The sequence below is a fragment of the Melospiza melodia genome, chromosome 4, assembly GCF_035770615.1.
Source record: "Melospiza melodia melodia isolate bMelMel2 chromosome 4, bMelMel2.pri, whole genome shotgun sequence".
In the NCBI taxonomy this organism is placed as follows: Eukaryota; Metazoa; Chordata; class Aves; order Passeriformes; family Passerellidae; genus Melospiza; species Melospiza melodia.
This window is the reverse complement of record NC_086197.1, coordinates 9385660-9403610: the sequence shown is the minus strand read 5'-3', so window position 1 is coordinate 9403610 and position 17951 is coordinate 9385660. Positions and strand designations below refer to the sequence as shown.

General features: G+C 37.8%; 1 protein-coding gene across 1 annotated transcript in view; it reads right to left on the bottom strand.

Moving 5' to 3' along the window:
- Positions 1-2910: 2910 nt before the first annotated feature.
- SEMA3A (semaphorin 3A) overlaps positions 2911-17951 on the bottom strand; it is a 165447-nt gene continuing 150406 nt past the window's right edge. The window contains exons 15-17 of the mRNA XM_063153781.1: positions 14524-14591; positions 8737-8879; positions 2911-7217 (exon numbers count right to left, since the gene is read on the bottom strand). Of these exons, the coding sequence (XP_063009851.1) occupies positions 6762-7217; positions 8737-8879; positions 14524-14591 (667 nt within the window). The 3' untranslated portion in view covers positions 2911-6761. The remainder of the gene's footprint in view (positions 7218-8736; positions 8880-14523; positions 14592-17951) is intronic.

Sequence of the window (17951 nt, the reverse complement as noted above, 5' to 3'; positions counted from 1 at the left end):
AAGCTCTATAACAAGCTCGCTCTGCGGCCGCAGGAGCTGGATAAATGCTGGCTAGCTGCCCCCTTTGTGACCGGAGAGGACCACAAGATCAGCCACCCCTGGGCTCTCCTCAGGGAACCTGTGGGTAACGGTGCTGTCTGTGGCGCGGGTGGCACAGGCAAGAGTGTGGCTACAAAGTCCCGAGGCGCAGGAAGGAGAGAGCAGACGTCCGTGTAGATACCAAGGAAACTTTATTCCCAGACAAAACCAAGGACAAGCATCAAGGGAGAGGGGTTTGGGGAGGCACTGATAATGGGAGTGGGAATGATAGGAGGAGACATAAAGTAGCCAAGAGGCAAAGGTCAGGGGAGGAGTGAGAGACACAGGTGAGCCTATAAGGATCACATAGGGGAGGGAAGAAGCTCTAGAGGAAAATCATATCTCAAGTTAGGGATGATTGATACAGAAACTTCTCGGAATTAAGGGGGGGTGCTTACAATGACAGACAGGGGAAGTGGGCAGCACCATGAGGGAGGAAAGAAACTTATAAGGGCATAGGGGGAGGAACAAAGGAGCAATCATTTTGAGGGACAAGCCACTGGCGGGAAAAATAGGTGGTAAACAACTTGGGGAGAAACCATTCTGAGGGGATTACATGGGGGAAACCAAGGATCAAACCATTTCTTAAACTTATACAAAGGATAACAAACTTTACAACAGAACCAACATAAATGCTTTTAAAAACACACGACGCCACAGGCTGTGTCAAGCCAGATCCACCTGGGGGCTGATGCTCAGGAGATGTGCATGAGGCCAAGGCTGGAGCTGCCGCTTCTGTCCCCTTGCCTGCCCTGTCCTGGATATAGGGGTCAGGCTCTGGCTGGCACGTCCTCAGAGACCCCTTACTGCCCCAGACCAGAAGCTTTCCATCCCTTGAATTTTCCTGACAGGAATATTCTCACATGGTACCTCATAGCTCAATGAAGACATTTTTTTTGCTGCCCACCAAGGCCTGATTTTGTACCTGTGCATGAGAACAGGATGTTTTTAGGCCTAGTATTAACACGTGTCACAAGAGAAGCAGCTCAAGGAGAGCTGGTTGTCAGAAATGGGGTTCCTCAGGTGTGTTGAAGAGTGTAACCTTCAACAAGGCCTGTAGAAACCATAAAATGACTTATTCAGGTTAATATTGAGACAAGCAGAAGCCCATTTCCTGAGGGGTGAAAAATTGCTAAGAGAGAAATGGTAGTTGGTTTTCTTAAGCTAAGTGAAACTTTTACAGTTTGGATACTGCTTCACTAGAGCTTTGGGATTTAGCTTGGATTATCCTGAAGTTCTCTAAAATGTCAATCTTTTATAAATTCCAGGACAAAAAGGTCTCGAATAAGGCCTCTTCTCCACAGTTTCTAGGTTTTCTATGAAGCTCCTCCAGCCTTTCATGCAAGTATTTATGGGGAGCAAAGAAGCTGGCTGAATCACTATTACTCTGATCTGCTTGTATCCTGTTACTGAGCATTCTAGGGATAATAGTCCCTTTGTTTTATGCTTTGGAAAAAAACCACCATAACTTTGCCATTAAATTGATGTTTGATGGGGAGCTCAGTGAATGTGACCTGTAAGGAAAGAGAATAGCGTGTTTCAGTTTTCACAGAGGAAACATTTATAACAATTTACAGTCAAAACCACCAAGCATATTTAGAGATGTACTAGAATTACATCTAGGGCCTCAAATCCTTAAGAGAAAAGAGGATTTCATCTCATTGAAAGCTGGCTATTTAAATGTATATCTACATATCTGTGCATTTATATATAAGAACATATAAGCATTATATCTTAAATATTTCTTCTTTCTTCCCACTCATTGTCATTGAAGGTGGCCGCTGGGTATTGTATGTAGGTCCTGGCAATGTACAGAGTAGTAACAGAGGACACTCAGCTGTGCTCTGCATCCAGAAACAAGGCTCTTCCTTTGAATTTCTAAGCTATGCACTGGTCACAGAAATACAACATTATTGCTTTTGCAATTAGCAGATTCATGGCTCGTGATATTAATTTTGTCCTTTTTGTATTTGCAGCATCTTTTGCAAATAAGCCTTCAGCAGTCACTTGGCTGCTGCTGAAGGCTTATTTGCAATTTCAGAAAACAGTAGTAGCCATAAAATTCCCTTACAGCATCCTTTTGAACTAGACTCCTCTATCTATCCTTGCTCTACAGGAAGGAGCATGGTGAGGCTGAATGGATTAGTGACAGCTCAGTACTACTGGTTGATTCTTCAGTTCTGTATGTGCCAAATAGAAATAATGATACTTTCCTTCCTCCACTCCTTGTCTAGTGTATTTAAACTTCATACTTTCCAGAACGGCCATTTGTCTTATTAGCTGTTTGCACAACGCTTAGTGCAACAGCATATTACTTTTAGATGGAGCCCCTAAGCACTTCCAAACAGCTGCTGAGTTTACCTAAGGATACAAGAGTATGTTGGTAACAGACAGAACCTGATTTATTCCACTTGCTGTCTGTGCAAGTTTCCAAAGGGAAGCAGCATAGCTGTCCTGAGCCATTAGCATTGCACAGAGTGAAATTTCATCAAGTACAGCAACTTGCTCATATTCACACGGCTTCCAGGCTGATTTACAGTTTGGTTCATGGGCAGAGTGGAGGGTGTGTGTATATGTGTGGCTTTATCTGCACAAGCTCAGCAGCTGTGCCAAAAGATAGGCTGAAGATAAGTTCATGCCTTTCATTTCAGGCTTATTAGTTTGTAGCCTTCAAAAAAAGAAACAAAAAATGCCACTAATGCTAATAGCAATCCTTCTGGCCTAATAAACAGAACTCATACACATTGATAGCATTATATTGGCAACAATGCACTCCATATGCTCATGAAGGTTACAGGGCACATTTCCGTGTAAACAGTCAAGACACTGAACTTCAAATATTTGGAAGAAACGTTTATTTAACAACTGAATACATGCTAAAAGAAATAATTTACAGCAGCAGTTTCATTACACTTTCTCTCCAGTTTTCTAGTTCCCATCTGAATTGAAGTGATAAATACAGAAGTGGAATTATTTACTACCCAGTGAGGAATGTGTTTAAAGAACAAGCACACAACTCAGACACTGGTATAGCAAATAAACCACCTTATCACCTGTGTGGCAAAATCTTGCATTTTAGTATTTTGCTGAACACACCGAAATGGAGTACCTCTAGATAACAGTACTTTACACTGTACCTCCTTACCTAGTCAAAAATATTTACATCTCTTTTGACTAATGTGTAGGTAGCAAAAACTGAACTATTAAACACATACCATTGATATTCACTAAATAATACATAAAAAGGAACAGTAAATGCGCATTCACATGCATTTAATTTAATTTTTTTTACATAGTGACTTTATTGGGTCATGAAGATTTAACTTTGTTTTGCAAAGATGCATGTTTTCTCAGTTTGATATTATAGTTTAACATAACCATACAGTTTTTAGGAGCCATAGAACGAATTCCCATTTCAGTGATCTGTGCAAGTGCAAAGAGTATAAGAATAAGATTAAATATATTTTTGTTCCTTGCAGATGGATACCTTAAAACAATGAAAATAGATCTTTCTGGTTATAAATGAAATCCTTTATTTCTCTCCAGCTTAAACACAACTTTTTACTTACTTCTAAAGTCTGTAACTAGAGGTTTAAGGGGTTTTATTGGCCATTTACAGAAATACCATTTTAATCTTTAGTTTCAAACTTTATGTTGCTTTTAACAATAATGACATAAATGGGGATATGAATCTTACTGAAGCTGCAGGGCATCTTTCTATACATTAATTCATTAAGGCCTAGGCTTTTTGAAAAGAAGTTCACATCAGTATTAAATGTTGCTTTAACTTGACCATAACATGAACCTAAAAAATCAAAAATTTCCACTGTTGGCTTGATCTTTTGCCCTCTTCTTTATACAAACAAATACAAAAACTTAAACAAGACTACTCATGTCAGTGAGGACTGGGCTGAAGTTTGTAAGATATGATCATATCAATTGTTCAATGAGACTGCCAGGTCAGGGTAAAAATGCTGCAACTTCCGTAATTTTGTTCCCACAGATTATCTTTCTCAGTATAGAAAAACATATCTTGGAATTCTGATTTTATTTAATATGTTTACTCTTCAGGCATTGTAAAAGAGGATGGTTTTGTTTCCTTTTTTTTTGAGGAGTTTCTATAGAACCAGTTGCTCTGAACATGGAAGAAAAAAAAGTTACATAGCAATTCCATGAATCTGTAAAAAAGGAATCAAAGTGATTTGGGGGTCTACTGAAATCAATCTGAAATTTTCCCACTGAATTCTCTGAGGTTTATTTTAAAACTGTTTCCTTTTGTAAGAAAGAGTATTGTAGTAACTAGATAGTAGAAAACAGCCCTTCACAAAAGGCTAAAGAATGTTCTGTGATTAAAATTAAATAATTCATCTGACAACAGTGCTCAGAAATTAACCATAAACTGAGCTGAAAAATTAATACATCTGTACAGAAAAGTACATAGTCGAACATATGTTTTAATTCATCCATATTCAGCACATCAAGAAATAATGGGAATTTACCAGCATACTGAAGTTCACAAGAGTCAGGTTAAACATAAGAGAGACTTAAAGCTGCTTTAAAAATAAATTCCCAAGTGCTTTCTTAAATCATGGCCCTACAGCCTTGTCCTAGCCTATTCAATGACTTTTTTCGCGAAGAATTAAATGACAAAAGAATCCTGCAAGTTCATCCCCTCCAAAGAATTCAAAGGGGACTGAAGTAACTCAGCTGTTAGTGAAAATCCAATTTCTAATCCAATAGGCAAGAAGCCAAGGCTTCACTAAGCAGAAGGATACTTGAGTTAGTGAGTGGCAAGGAGGCTGGGGCACTTTGCGAGAGATGCTGTCGCAGCAGTTGTGTTATATTCTATCTCATAAGGCTGGTTGATAGTGTAGCAATAAATTGATAAATTAAATACCACAGAGTGAATAACAACAAAACAGATCAGTCATCAGTGCAGACACACTTTTATATAAAAGCTCCTTTAGCAAGCTAAGGATTTTGTTCTAGTAATTTTCCCCACAATGACATTACTTGAAATTATGTCATTTACAGACTCTACCAAGATAAAATATGGGAGGCTGGAGAAAGATGATCTCAAAAGAACTGGACACCATAGAACTGGGGACCAAAGGCACATCTGTGCTGAGGTGAATCAATCCACTACTTATAACCCTAAACTGACACTCATGATGCAAGTACATTGTCTGTTTTACTCTGTTGCTCTCCTGTATATAGAATAATACAGAAGTGCAGGACCAAATTTTCTGTTAGCATAAACTAGTCTTTAAGCTGAATGTCACCTATTTACTACTTCAGCAGATTTCACCCACAGGTAAAATTGTCCCTCAGGTCTTAAAATGGGGACCTGGCTTTGGGGTCGTTATTTAGGTGGCCTAGTGCTGTTTCTGTGCATTTTGGTGATCCGGCCCACAGAAAGAACAGAGCACTGAGAGTCAGTAGTGTGGACAAATCTCTACCATAGAGCTGGGAACACAACTCCTTAAACTGAATGTGAGCTTTGCTCATGGGTCTATGACAGTCTATGAGCATCAGTATTTAAATATTAGCATTCACAAATATGAACCAAGAAAGCAAGAGTGTAATTAGCAGAGGGTATTTTAATGCTATCTTTTTTTAATTAAAAAAAAATATACAACTGAAAATCAATGCTCTCCTCTTCACTGGTTCAGTCTATAGCAAGGTATTAACAAGTTGAATAATTTCAAATACCATACTTAGAAAAACAGAATGCAGAATACTTCCATGCTATACAGTGACTTTCATGTTAAAATAGCTTAGTTTTAAAATTGCTTTGAAGTTACATGTCATAGATTATTGACAGGGGAGGAGGCTAACTGCAGTATGACCAGCTCCCCTGGAAGTTTTCCCAAACAAAAGAGTAAAGCAGTCATAATTGGAAGTTGTCTTTTTTCCTCTAAACCAATAATTAGAAAGTACAATATTTCTAAGACAAAAAGTCTAATCTATTTTAGAAAGGAGCTAATGTTTGCTGCATATTTTTTCATGGTACATTTAAATTATACTTTTAATAAAATACATCTTTAGATCAAAGCTGAAAGAAGTCATCAGTAGTAGGCCAGTGTACTCCACATTTTTTTCTTCCAGATGATGGATGGCTTATGTTGTTCAGATTCCCACAATCAATCTCATTCAGTGTTGTTTTTCTTCTTCTAGCACTTATAAACAGGAGAACTGGTAGACAAAACAAGAACAAAATCCTTGTGTCCAATCACGTGTTTCGACGTTCATCAGCTTAATGAGTTCATGCAGTTTTATATAAGTCTAGAAGTGGTAGTGCTGATGATGAAAGGTGGGGCTTGTTTTTCTTTCCTGTAAGATGACAGCATGAAATACACTATTTTCTTTATATCTCCATCAAAAGAGAAAGCAAAACTTGCCTGCTGAATACTTGCAGAAGTTTTTGTGCAGTAACCTAGGTCCAGGTGAGTTATCATCCTTGAAACTCTGGTCTTTCTGGTCTTAGAATCAGAGCAGAGAGGAAGGACTTGCAAGGAAAATTAGAAATGGATTTTATTTAAACCTAGTGGAAATTGTTTGAACTTTCCACTCTTGTAAACATCCACATAATGCCATGAAAAGGTTCATGAATATTGCATTTTTTTCCAGTTATCTGTCTATACAAGTTTCTACTTGGATGAGGTTCCTAGAGGTAATGTAGCTCAGACACTACGTGGTGCCCTCTCAAATTCATGGGTCCTCCTGTTTCTACCTTTTTTATTCTCTTGTAGGTGCTTCCACTTATTTGTGTTCACCTGCGCGTTGGCAGGCCGCTGCCGGCGCTGTTTGCGGTCTCTTTTCCAAACCTGCTCACAGAACTCATCCATGGAGTTGAGATTGGGGTGGTTGATCAGCTGCATGAAGTCTCTGTACCAGATCTTCTGGCTGGGGGTCATGCTGTTGGTGGCATCCTTGATCTTGGAGCCGTCGCCATCCTCTTCTTTGTGGAGCAGCTCTTCCAGGTGGTCGTTGTCGATGACCTCGAGGGTCACCTTGAGCAGGGTCTGCATGAAGCCGTGCTCCACAGCATGGCAGAAATAAACACCAGAGTCCCTCCGGTGAAGGCTGCGCAGCAACAGGCCCTGTTCTGTCCGGATCATGTGGTCACCCACTTTTATCTGTATTGGGAAAAAGTGGTCATTTCAATGGTTATTTTTCATGCATGTGCTACATTATCCTCTAACCATGCTACTTCTTTATTACTGCTCCTTTTAACTGGCCAAGAATGCCCAAACCCACAAAAATGGAAAACCCTTCGCCAGTCATCTGTTATCATGAAAGGTTCAAATATTTTGGAAAAACTGATATAATGCCAAGTGTTTGGGGAAATAGGGATTTACTCCTTAGTAACTACTGCTGATGAACAAAGATCTGTTTCAACAATGTCAGATGGAGTTGCTGGAAAGATTACAGAAGATCTGAGCCTGTAATCAGCAGAGTAAACATGGATTCATTTGGCTGTATTACTGAGGTTAGTATCTGTTATCTGTTAGTCAAATCTAGGTCCATTTGCAGGAAAGGTTCTTTGTCTTCCTGTTGTTCCTTATTACAAAAACCCTCATGCATAGTAGTGGGTTCTGCCTAAGTGGAAAATTTACAAACAAGCAACTAAGGATCAAATCTAAAAATTTTACTATTCAAAAAGCAACAGTTCAAAATACAGGGTTTTTTTTTCCTGAATTAATTCATATCTACAATGGAACTTCATTCTCTGAATGCACATGTTGCTGCAGACAGAAAAGACACAGACCTGTTTGCTGTTTTCTCACCAAGTATAAATTCTTAATAATTTACTACTTATTCCAACAAAACAAAAATATTTAAAGCAGCTAATGTAATGATTCTGAACATGCTTTAAATATGTGTATGTATACTTACAAATACTTCAAGGCAACACAACAGTTTTTGTTCCCTAGCTTGACCTCAGTACCTACCAGAGTAGACTGTTCTCCTAAGATGTGTGTGACCTGGCTTGATACAACTTGAACACTTGGATGATTAATAACATAAGAATGCCAGTGACAAGAAAAGGAGAAAAAGAAAGTATCAGCATAGTGTAATGCAAACAGGGAAATAAGTGTTTCAGCCTCTCTGAATACTGCTTTTGGTGAAAAGAAAAGTTTCCATTCTCTTGTGTCCACTACAGTTCTCAGTTCTTCATTCAGACTCTGTTATCTGCAGTGAAGTCTCAGAGCATGCAGCACATGGGATGCTCCTGCCAGAGTGTGCTTCAGTCAAACAATATGATCAGGGGAAAGCAGTTAAGCTTTTTCTCAAAGGCAATTTTAAGGCCTTGTGATATTTAAATTTGGATAATCTTTGTGTGATGTTTCAGGTGACAGTTAGATGGAATTCTAGCTTTTTTTCTGGGATCTCTGATGCAAACCAGTGTGTTTTGCAGGGAGTCTGAGCAAGGGGAGGATATGAATGCTTGCTGCTGTAACAATCTGTAAAACCTATTAAGGACCTTAGAGGATTTTATGGTAATAAGAGTGAGAATATGCTGAAGAACAATGGAAATCATATATTACAGAAAAATTCTGCTCGACTAAAATTATTCTGGGAAGGACTCAGACTGAAGTCTACCTTTACAGAGAAAATTAGTTGCATCTCTTTGTTTTTCTTTTTCTACTGTACCTCTTCTTTGCGATCATCATTTTGCTTCTGGAATTGCCAGTAGATTACGGCACGCTGAGATTTCGGACTGCACTCAAGGAAAGTGCTGCTGTTCTCTACTCCATAGATAATCTTCTCCTCCAGGGCCTGACCACTTGGGTTATCTGCAAAGCATGAAAAAAAAAAAAGGAAAAAAAAATCCCATGAAACTTAATAACCGTTAATTGCTATGTAATTTTTTTTTAGAATTTGGACTTCTTTAAAGTGTTTAAAGATAAAAACTTAAAAAAAAATTCCCCATATTAGTATACTGTTTGAAAAAATCTCCATCAACACCTCTATCTTTGTAAGGACCCATGGTATGTTTTTTAGTTTATTGTTTTGTTTGGTTTTTTTTATTGTATTTTAAATCTTACCAGCTGTTAACGTCTCAATATATGAAGTTAATGAATTTAATTGTGAAATTTTTTGTAAGCCTCATTATTATTCATCAAGGAAAACATCTAGGACATGACTGGAATTTTTATTAGCAAACTGTATGCAACGAGAAAACTCAGGGTGTAGTTGCAGAATGTTTGTAATGATGCCTCCTGGGCTCTATGGTCATAATACTTTAGAGCAAAGTAATAAAACATGAGGCTATTTAAAAGTAGAATAATGTTTTTAGATTATATGGCACTGCAGTTTGCTGAAACTGTTAATGACCAGGAATAATGTTTTTGAGGAAACGATCTTCAATTAATCATTTCCTCTCATACTGATATAATTTATGGAAATGTAAGGAGGTTAATAAACCAGACATTATGGGAGGGGAAAAAGAAAGTTAAATAAATTACTTCCTTTTGTAACAACAATGTTTCAAGATATTCATCAACTTGCTGGAAATATCACATAGCTATAGGACTTCTATGGTATTTGATTCTTCTCCAATACCACAGAGGCTTTCAGGCATCATGTTTCAACTCTCCACCTTAGCTCTTTGAAATGCTGGTATGGACTTAAGTGACAACAGAACAGTAATCCTGAAGAGTAGATGAGGAGGAAGGGGTGGGTAGGCTGTTGAACACTGATCTCATGGGGTATCCTGACTCTTTGCCATTCTTTGTCTTTCTTTCCATTTTTCATATTTGAAAAGTTTTTCACATTTTTAGCACTGTTTTGATATGCTTTAACAGGAAAATTATGTCTATTTAAAACCCTATTTAAAGAGAAATCCTTTGTCTAGTTTTGTTAGCTCCCAACTCTGCCTTTGTTCTACTGACCATGTTGTTTAGCAAACACAGGCTGTTTGTTAGATGGCCGTGACAAAGGTAAAAGTAAAATTGAGCTCCTGACATATGCTGATACAGAATCACATGTGACTTTCAATAATGACTTTCAGCCCTGGGAGAAGATGGCAGAAGGGATGTGGAGCAGAATGGTGCTTGCCCAGTTCTCATAAAACATCAGATGGCCTATTAACACTAAATAAACAGGAAATGGGTTTGCTTGCCCTTCTCTGTTGGATTGTGGACCTTTTAACCAAGTGAGTGGGGTGTTCTATTAAAAACTGAGTGAAACAACTTTTATGACATCTCTCATAAACCATATTCCTGTGAAGAATGTCAGTACAGCTGTGGGTCAGGAAGATAGGGAGCAGTGAAGGCGTGAATTAGAAACAAAGGAGCAAGAGAAAGGTAAAACAGCTGTAATAGAATATAGCCAAGGTGGTGAGGTGGATGGAGCACAGGTGAATTTATTGAAACAGAAGAACTGAAGTATGTGAAAATATTGACTGAATAAAGTTAGAAGTGATAAGATAAAGATTGGAAATGGTAACTGATGGGTCCAGATTTAACACTGTGAATGGCTGATGTACTGAACTCCTCTGTTTCAAGCCAGATGCTCTACTTAAGGAACAAAATTCACATGATTGAACAGGCAGCCAGATATCCTCATGCAGAGAAAAGCTGTTTGATATCTGAACTGGGATCCACAACAGACAGCACATACAGGCCTTCAGCATAAGACAGTAGAAAATATCCCCTTTTATAGCCTGGGACACATATGTTACTGCTCCAGTGATGTGTTTCTGGGAAACAGTGATTTACAGGCTTCCATAATAAAGAATGGAAACACAGGGATTCCACCCTAGGATGCACACTCTGTCTCAATTCCTCAATTCCCAGGCTCCCATCTCCAACAACAGCAAAACCATAGTTTGGATATTTGCATTGGGAGTAGGAATGTCAAGCCAAATTTCTAAGTCTAAGTGAACTGTGGGTCCTCATCTTCAGCAACCTAAAAGGATGATTTAACCAGCAGATTACTCATTAGGGGGCTTGCAGCTCCACTTCATTATATTTTCCTGAACATGGCTTAGTTAAGTGAATTACACAGGGGCAGAGCACATGTTACACTGTTCTCATTAGATCCAGGGCAGGCAGTTTTCTAAATCATAAATATTGGTAAAAAGGACAGAACCAGGTATTTCTTTTGTAAAAGTCCTGTGGCCCAGGAGCAGCAGAATATTTTTAAGTATGTAGAGAAGTTTATGCTGGAAAACTTAGGTACCTAGAATGTTCTTAGTATCTGAGAATCTAGTAATGAGTTTTATTAGAAAATGTGCACTCTGGCATCATTTTAAATTTCTGTTTCCGTGGATCTGGTCTATGATATTCTAGCGTGTTAGAGAACACCATGAAAAGTGGGTGAAGTCCTCTTTACATTTTTTCACAGCTACGGAAAACACAACATGAGTGACAGACACACAATGAGAGAGGAAGCCTTTTAGAGAGCCTTCAATTTCCATTTCCATGATTTGAAGGAGCAGAAGGCAGGTCCAGAAATGTCTGTGAAGTTCACAAAATATTGAGCACATGGAGTGCAAGAAAGTAAGCAATGATGCAATAAGTAAGCAATCACAGGATCAGAGTGAAGCCTTGGGACTGAGAAGATGAAGAGACTGGATGGAAGAATGAAAGTCTGAGAAGTTCAGAAAAGCAGCTGGAGGAATTAGAAAATTATAGAAGTTGGTAATGAAATTCAGCCCAAAATCCTGCCTGAAAGCAGTAATTCCCAAAATGAACCCAACAGCAGTATCAGTTTACTGCCCTGATAAATATCCTTTAAGTACATAATTTGTGACATAACTGAAGAAGTATGAAAGGCTAAGTACTTGTACCAAGATTGCTCTGCAGATGAATGAATCTCACAATACAGTTTAATTCAGAGTGATTCTTTGAACTTCCTCTGGGATGAATCATGTTAAAAAAAACCCCACCTCTTCTTTAACAAGTTCTTCTTCAGAAAACCCCAATCTTTATTATTTCTTGATAGCTCTAGTATGCTACACTTTATGTAACATTCTCGTTTAGCTGCCACAAAGTTGACCACACTTTTAGATTTAAACAATAATGTCTGGGCAGTTGTACAGTGAAGGCTCCTCAGCTCTCTCTAATATTGCTGTGCAGTCATTTTATACTTAGACATTTGCACCGAAGAGCAGCTGAAAACACTACATAAACTTTATTAAAAATATTATTGCTTCAGACAGATTGCAAAGTTGGTTTCTGCAATGTCCTTAAAAGATATACATTAAGACAATATTCTTTTTTCATGGTTTTGTTGGTTCACATGGAGAATCAATTGGCACTTCCTAAATGCACCTGTAGACAAGTAGTAAAAGAAATTAATCTTAAGCTTTTTTTGGTTATAGACAAAACCAATTCTTCATCTGTTGTACAGGGAACTATTGGTCACAAATAAGGAAAAAAACTCAGCATAAGTTGGCATAGGAAATTTATAGGCCATGAAGTCATCTGTACTATGTATGAACATGTGTAAATGACAAGTAAATATAGATGTTACAACTCAAGTGATTTAGAGAAAATTTCTTTTCAGACCAATCTAAACCATTCATTAAGTATTATGACTGTGTATCCTTCATGTCTAGGATCCAGAACTGCATTCTCTCACTATTTTCTGTAATGTACTGATCCTTCTAATGCTGTCTTATCTTGTTTCATATTTGCTCTGCTCATTTTGGCAAAGTTGTACTAAAACTCATTTTGATCAGGTGTACCATATAACTTTGTCCAGACCTGGAGCTCTCATGACTGTATCAGGGAAAGAACTGCATTTCTGTACTGCTGTGAAACTGGAATACTCTCTTCTCTTTGGACAGAAAGTACCTTTTTCAGACAAATATGTTTACCAAATATGGGAGGACATAAACCTGAAGTGTTTTGAAATGCTTTTTGCATCTGTGAAAATAAAGAAAAAACCTACAGTTGTATAAAGCACAGCTAGCAAAGGCTCATGACTTCTATAGAACATTAAAATGAACAGACCTGTGGTAGTAGACCAGTTCACAGTTTTACTCAGAGAATAAAAATGTAAAACTAAGAAATGCTTCTGCTGGTATTGAAATCAGTGTTTAGTGCCTGGTGAAACTTTCCTATTCTGGAATTGAAAATCTCATTTCCAATATAAGGATGGTCTTATCTTCACCGTGTAAGTATTACCTGATATTATGCAATGGGAAATTTGTGACCTTTCTACTAGTCACAATTGACTAGCTCAAATCTAAACTAGTTGTACACTCATGAGTTCTCAAAATGTGACAACTTCATACTGATCAGAGTCTATTCATGCACTTTTAAAACTCCTTTTTCCCTCTGAGTAACTTGGCCTGAGTCTGAACATCAAAAGTAAAAAGAAAAGCCATAATAACGTCAGCTCTGAGTTTCAAAAGATTGAGAAAATTACTATTGGTAGTGAATTATCGTTAACGTAAAAATAATATTTAGGACTATTTATAATTTTTGCTATTATATGGACTGGAAGGACATGAGGATTTTGAGGTATCTCCACTTTCAGTCACCTCCTTGTTTTCCCAGTGGTTTAACCCTGAGATTAGGTCAGTTGGTTAGAGCATGGTGCTACTAACATCATGGTTTAGGGCATGAGGATCTCTGTATGGGCCATTCAGTTAAGAGCTGGACTCAATGGGTCCCTTCAAACTCAGAATATTCTGTGTGAAAAGTTCCTGTAGATGTGCCACAATCATGAGGAATCACTTTTTTCCAGCAGAGGGAAGCATTGCCTAAGCATTCCCTTCCCTTACAGCAAAATGGACATTTTTAATTTTCTGAGTGAAGGTCTTCTGAAAAGTTTGGCAACAAATCAGTAACTGTGAGAAGTTTGTCAGTCAAACAAGTCAGAAAAGGAAACTGATCAATACACTGTGAAAATGAAACAGCTGACAAAAAAAGCAAACCAAAATACATCTAAGAAAACCCATGCTGAAAGCACATGGGTATATGCCTGCTGCAAGAACATCCTGATCTTCAGAGCTTTCAGTGTGACACTTACAATAAAGGTCACTCCATATTTTGCCAAGTTGGTTACAAACACATTTGGTTTGTAATTTAATTTTGTTATTGTCATCTTATGCAAACTATGTACAGCAACATGGACATATTTCTTGATGTCATGAAGAAAATACAATTCTTTCCTGATATAATATGCCTAGTGTGATGGCATGGTATGATCAGGGAAGAGAAGCAGGAAAATTAAAATGCTTAAACTGTTTATTTGAGGAAAACAAAAAAAAAAAAAAAAACCAAAAAACCAAACCCAGACAGACTTCAGCGTCTGATCCAGGCCATTGTAAGCTATCTAAATTGGGATAATGATATATTATATTCATTTTTGCGGATGTTCCAGACAATTGTCACCAACAAATCATTCACAAGCTTCCTATCCTACCCTGTGCAGAGTCTGTAGGTTACATACAAATGCACTTGAGCGGTGCCCATGACTCACTGTGATGCTGCAGGTCTGAGCAGTGGGTGAGCGGGTCCCCGTTTCTGATGTCTTGTCGTCTGGTGCGCCTGCAAAGATCACATTGAAATCTGTCAGTGCCCTTCCCAGTGCTCAACAGCACCAAATGGAACATTTATATAATTACAGAGGCCACAAGTGCACCTAAACAACACTAGGAAGGAAATAATATTGTTACTACTATATTATCATTATCATTTTGTAGACTCAGGCTTTACACTTACAGGTGAAGTCTTCAGACACTGGTAAATACCTCTTGCACTAAGATACTAAATAAATAAATAATGTCCAATGCTAATTATTAGTATTAAATAAATGCCAAATAAAATAAAATATGAAGTTTATTTTAACTGTGTGGGCAGTACTGGTGATAGATAAATTCATTACTTGATTCACAGATAGAGGGACTGCTGAAGCGTTAAAATATAAACCGTAAGGTTTAACATGCTTCAAAATACTCATTTGTGCAAGTTCAGAATACTTTGAGTATTGCAGCATCTTTTACATAGATGAAATGTTAAGATGGGTGTCTTTCAAAGAATGGTAAAGTGCTGTATTTTCTACAAAATTTAAATTAAAAAGCATAGATCATTTCAGCTACCATGGGTTTCACTGAAACATTTCTGATACAACCTTTTACAAAACTGTTCTCAATTGTCTTCAGGAAAAACAAAATAAAAACTTCAAAAGAAAGATTTTGAAATGCCATTTTTTTTAATATTCTTTTGTAGCTTGAGTCTGAATTCTACCTTTGATTGAATGTCTTTTTAACTCAGTATATTCTTCTCCCAGTTTGAATTCTACTGGCTCTTTTGAAAAACATGTTGATCTGTGCTAAAAAAAATGTTGTATTTCATTGAAGAGAGCTTTTTAATACAGTTTTGTTTTGCATGTGTTTTTCTGTCTTTGTCTGCTCCTAGTTTTGTTTAAATAGCTGTGACACAAAATTCAACTGAGCCAAAGAAAAGCGCTTCATATGAAAAAGAAAGAAAAAAAGAACCAGGCAAACAAAGATGTGTTTCAAGTGTGAGTACTTTACTTTAGGACTCGGAGAAAGCCTGAGGGCTTGCAAAATTAGAGGAGAACAAAGAGGATTAGGCTGCTGAACAATGCTGTGATTTCAGATTATGGTTATCCAGCAACGGATATGCAAAAGTCAAGTAGCCTTGTAAAAAGCCTTGTTGGTCCCTCCCTTGTGACAGCAGCCCACATTTTTAAAAGCCATTGTTCTGCAGCAGAGACCACATCTCTTCTCCACACCAGCCCTCTTTGCAGGCTCTCACTAACAGCCCAGCATCAGCTCGCACCAAGGGTTCTCACAGAGGCACAACTGCACAGCTGAGCCTTCTTTCCTGAAAGATTTTAACCATACTCTTTTCCACTGAAAGCTACTGAAACATTAAACCTGAAACTATTTTCCTGAAGTACAGCAAAAGCTTTCCTTTTTAGAAAAAAAAAGTTAGATAAACATTTTAATATATTTTTCTGAATAAAAACTTCTTTAGAATTATGAGTTAGGACATCTTAGAACACTTTAGTAAGAAGGAATCTTCTGCTGAATGATATATGATTAAAAAATGTATTAACCATAATTTCCAATATCTTCGTATTACTCATTACCAATGGCAAAATCACACCCAAGATATAAGGAGCCATAATATTTTGCTACCCCTTCCTAAATTTTAAACCAGTATATTTATAGATGCAATTTGTAAAAAGAAAAACTGTGGAAAGACTCATATTACTGTCAATGGAGTTTGAGTGAAATGTTTAGTTGGGATTTCAGGAAAATGTTGCACATATCGCCATTGTATCAACACAATGATTTATGAAATATGAACCAGAACACATCTGCACAGGGTAAAGTGAAGTGGTCACACTACAGGAGCTCTGAACTGTCATTTAGACTTGTAAAATGCACAATGAAAGAAAAGCAAATAAAATCATGGCTTATAAAATCTCCAAAAAAAAAAAAAAAAAACAAAAAAAGAAGTAGAAAAAAAGAAACAAACAAAACCCAAACCCTAAACCCAACTATGAATAAAACATCTGTACAATTGCCTCAGGAATCCATTTTCCCAATATTTCTGGAGCCTAAAATGACAAGAATTTATCATTAGGAAAATGTTGACATGTAAACTGTTTCCAGCAATGCTGATTTTGTCATCAATGCATTCCAAGCTGGCTTGAGGCAATGGGTGCAGCAGGTACCAGGTGAACAGAGGATCCTCTCTCCCAGTAACACAGACTTCTACTCTGCTGCTGCTGCCAAGCAAGAACTGAGGGCAAGTGGCAGAGACAGCAGCTTTTTCCTACGCGTTTGTCAGATCCCAGCTTCCCAGCACTAACTTTTCCTGTCACAGTGGCCTCCAGAAAAGTAAATTCTGCACCCCAAGTTTTTCCTGTAGCTGTGCAACCCAGTTTGGCCCCAATAACCCCCACACCTAAATCCTGTAAGAGGTCCCAGTCACTTTACCCCTGATGGCAAGGTGAGCTCCATCTGCAGCAGTAAGCTGGAGAGATAAGGAACAAAGGAACAATAAGGACAAGGACCCTATTTCTTCCACCAGTGTAAGCAGAGGAATGATGTGCTCTGTGGATCTTGAGATTGGCTGGGAGTAGGAATTTGTGCTCAGAATGCTGAGAAAAGATGAAGTCCAGGGATGGAGAGTAGCAGAAAACAGTGATTTAGTGACTCCTGATCTTACTGTCGCCTTGGGCTCAGAGAAAATACTCATCATATTGATTTCTAATACTAAAGAACTTTTCAGAACAAATCAATCTTTCAGACTGTCCTTGGAAACCTCACTGTTCCCTCTCCTTTCCTTCCTCTTCCAGAGAAACTGCCATGCTACCAGCAAAAATATAGAATTTAGCCCATGTAGCTGAGAAAAATTGACCGGCTCTTCTCTTGGGATGGGTTCTTTATTTTCTAAAGAATTTCATAAAAATCTTTTCTCCTATTAACTCTGTTTCCTGGTGCAAAAATAGAACCTGATGAGCAGCTTTTGTCATCAGTATTTGTTTAGGATACACTGTAATGCAAACCTCAAAATTTTAATTCCTTCCATCTGAAACGTCTGTGACAACTTCTCACCCTTTACCACATTTCATCTCCCTCAAGAACCAATCAAAACCTGGAATTTGGCATTCTGACACTCTCAACTAAGTATTTGCTACAATTAATTTCATGTATATAAACTCTTATGTATATAAATCCTTGTATCCTTTGTTTCTTCATACGTGCAAGATGTCTGGCATACTCAATTTAATGTGAGCACTTTTTTATTATTTTACTCAATTTATCAAGGGAATCTTAAACTACACCAGTGTCTGCTTCTATTTGCAAATGTTTACCAGTTCAGTTATTCCTAATTTCTACTTCAACAGCCAGGAGCTCTTCAGTAACT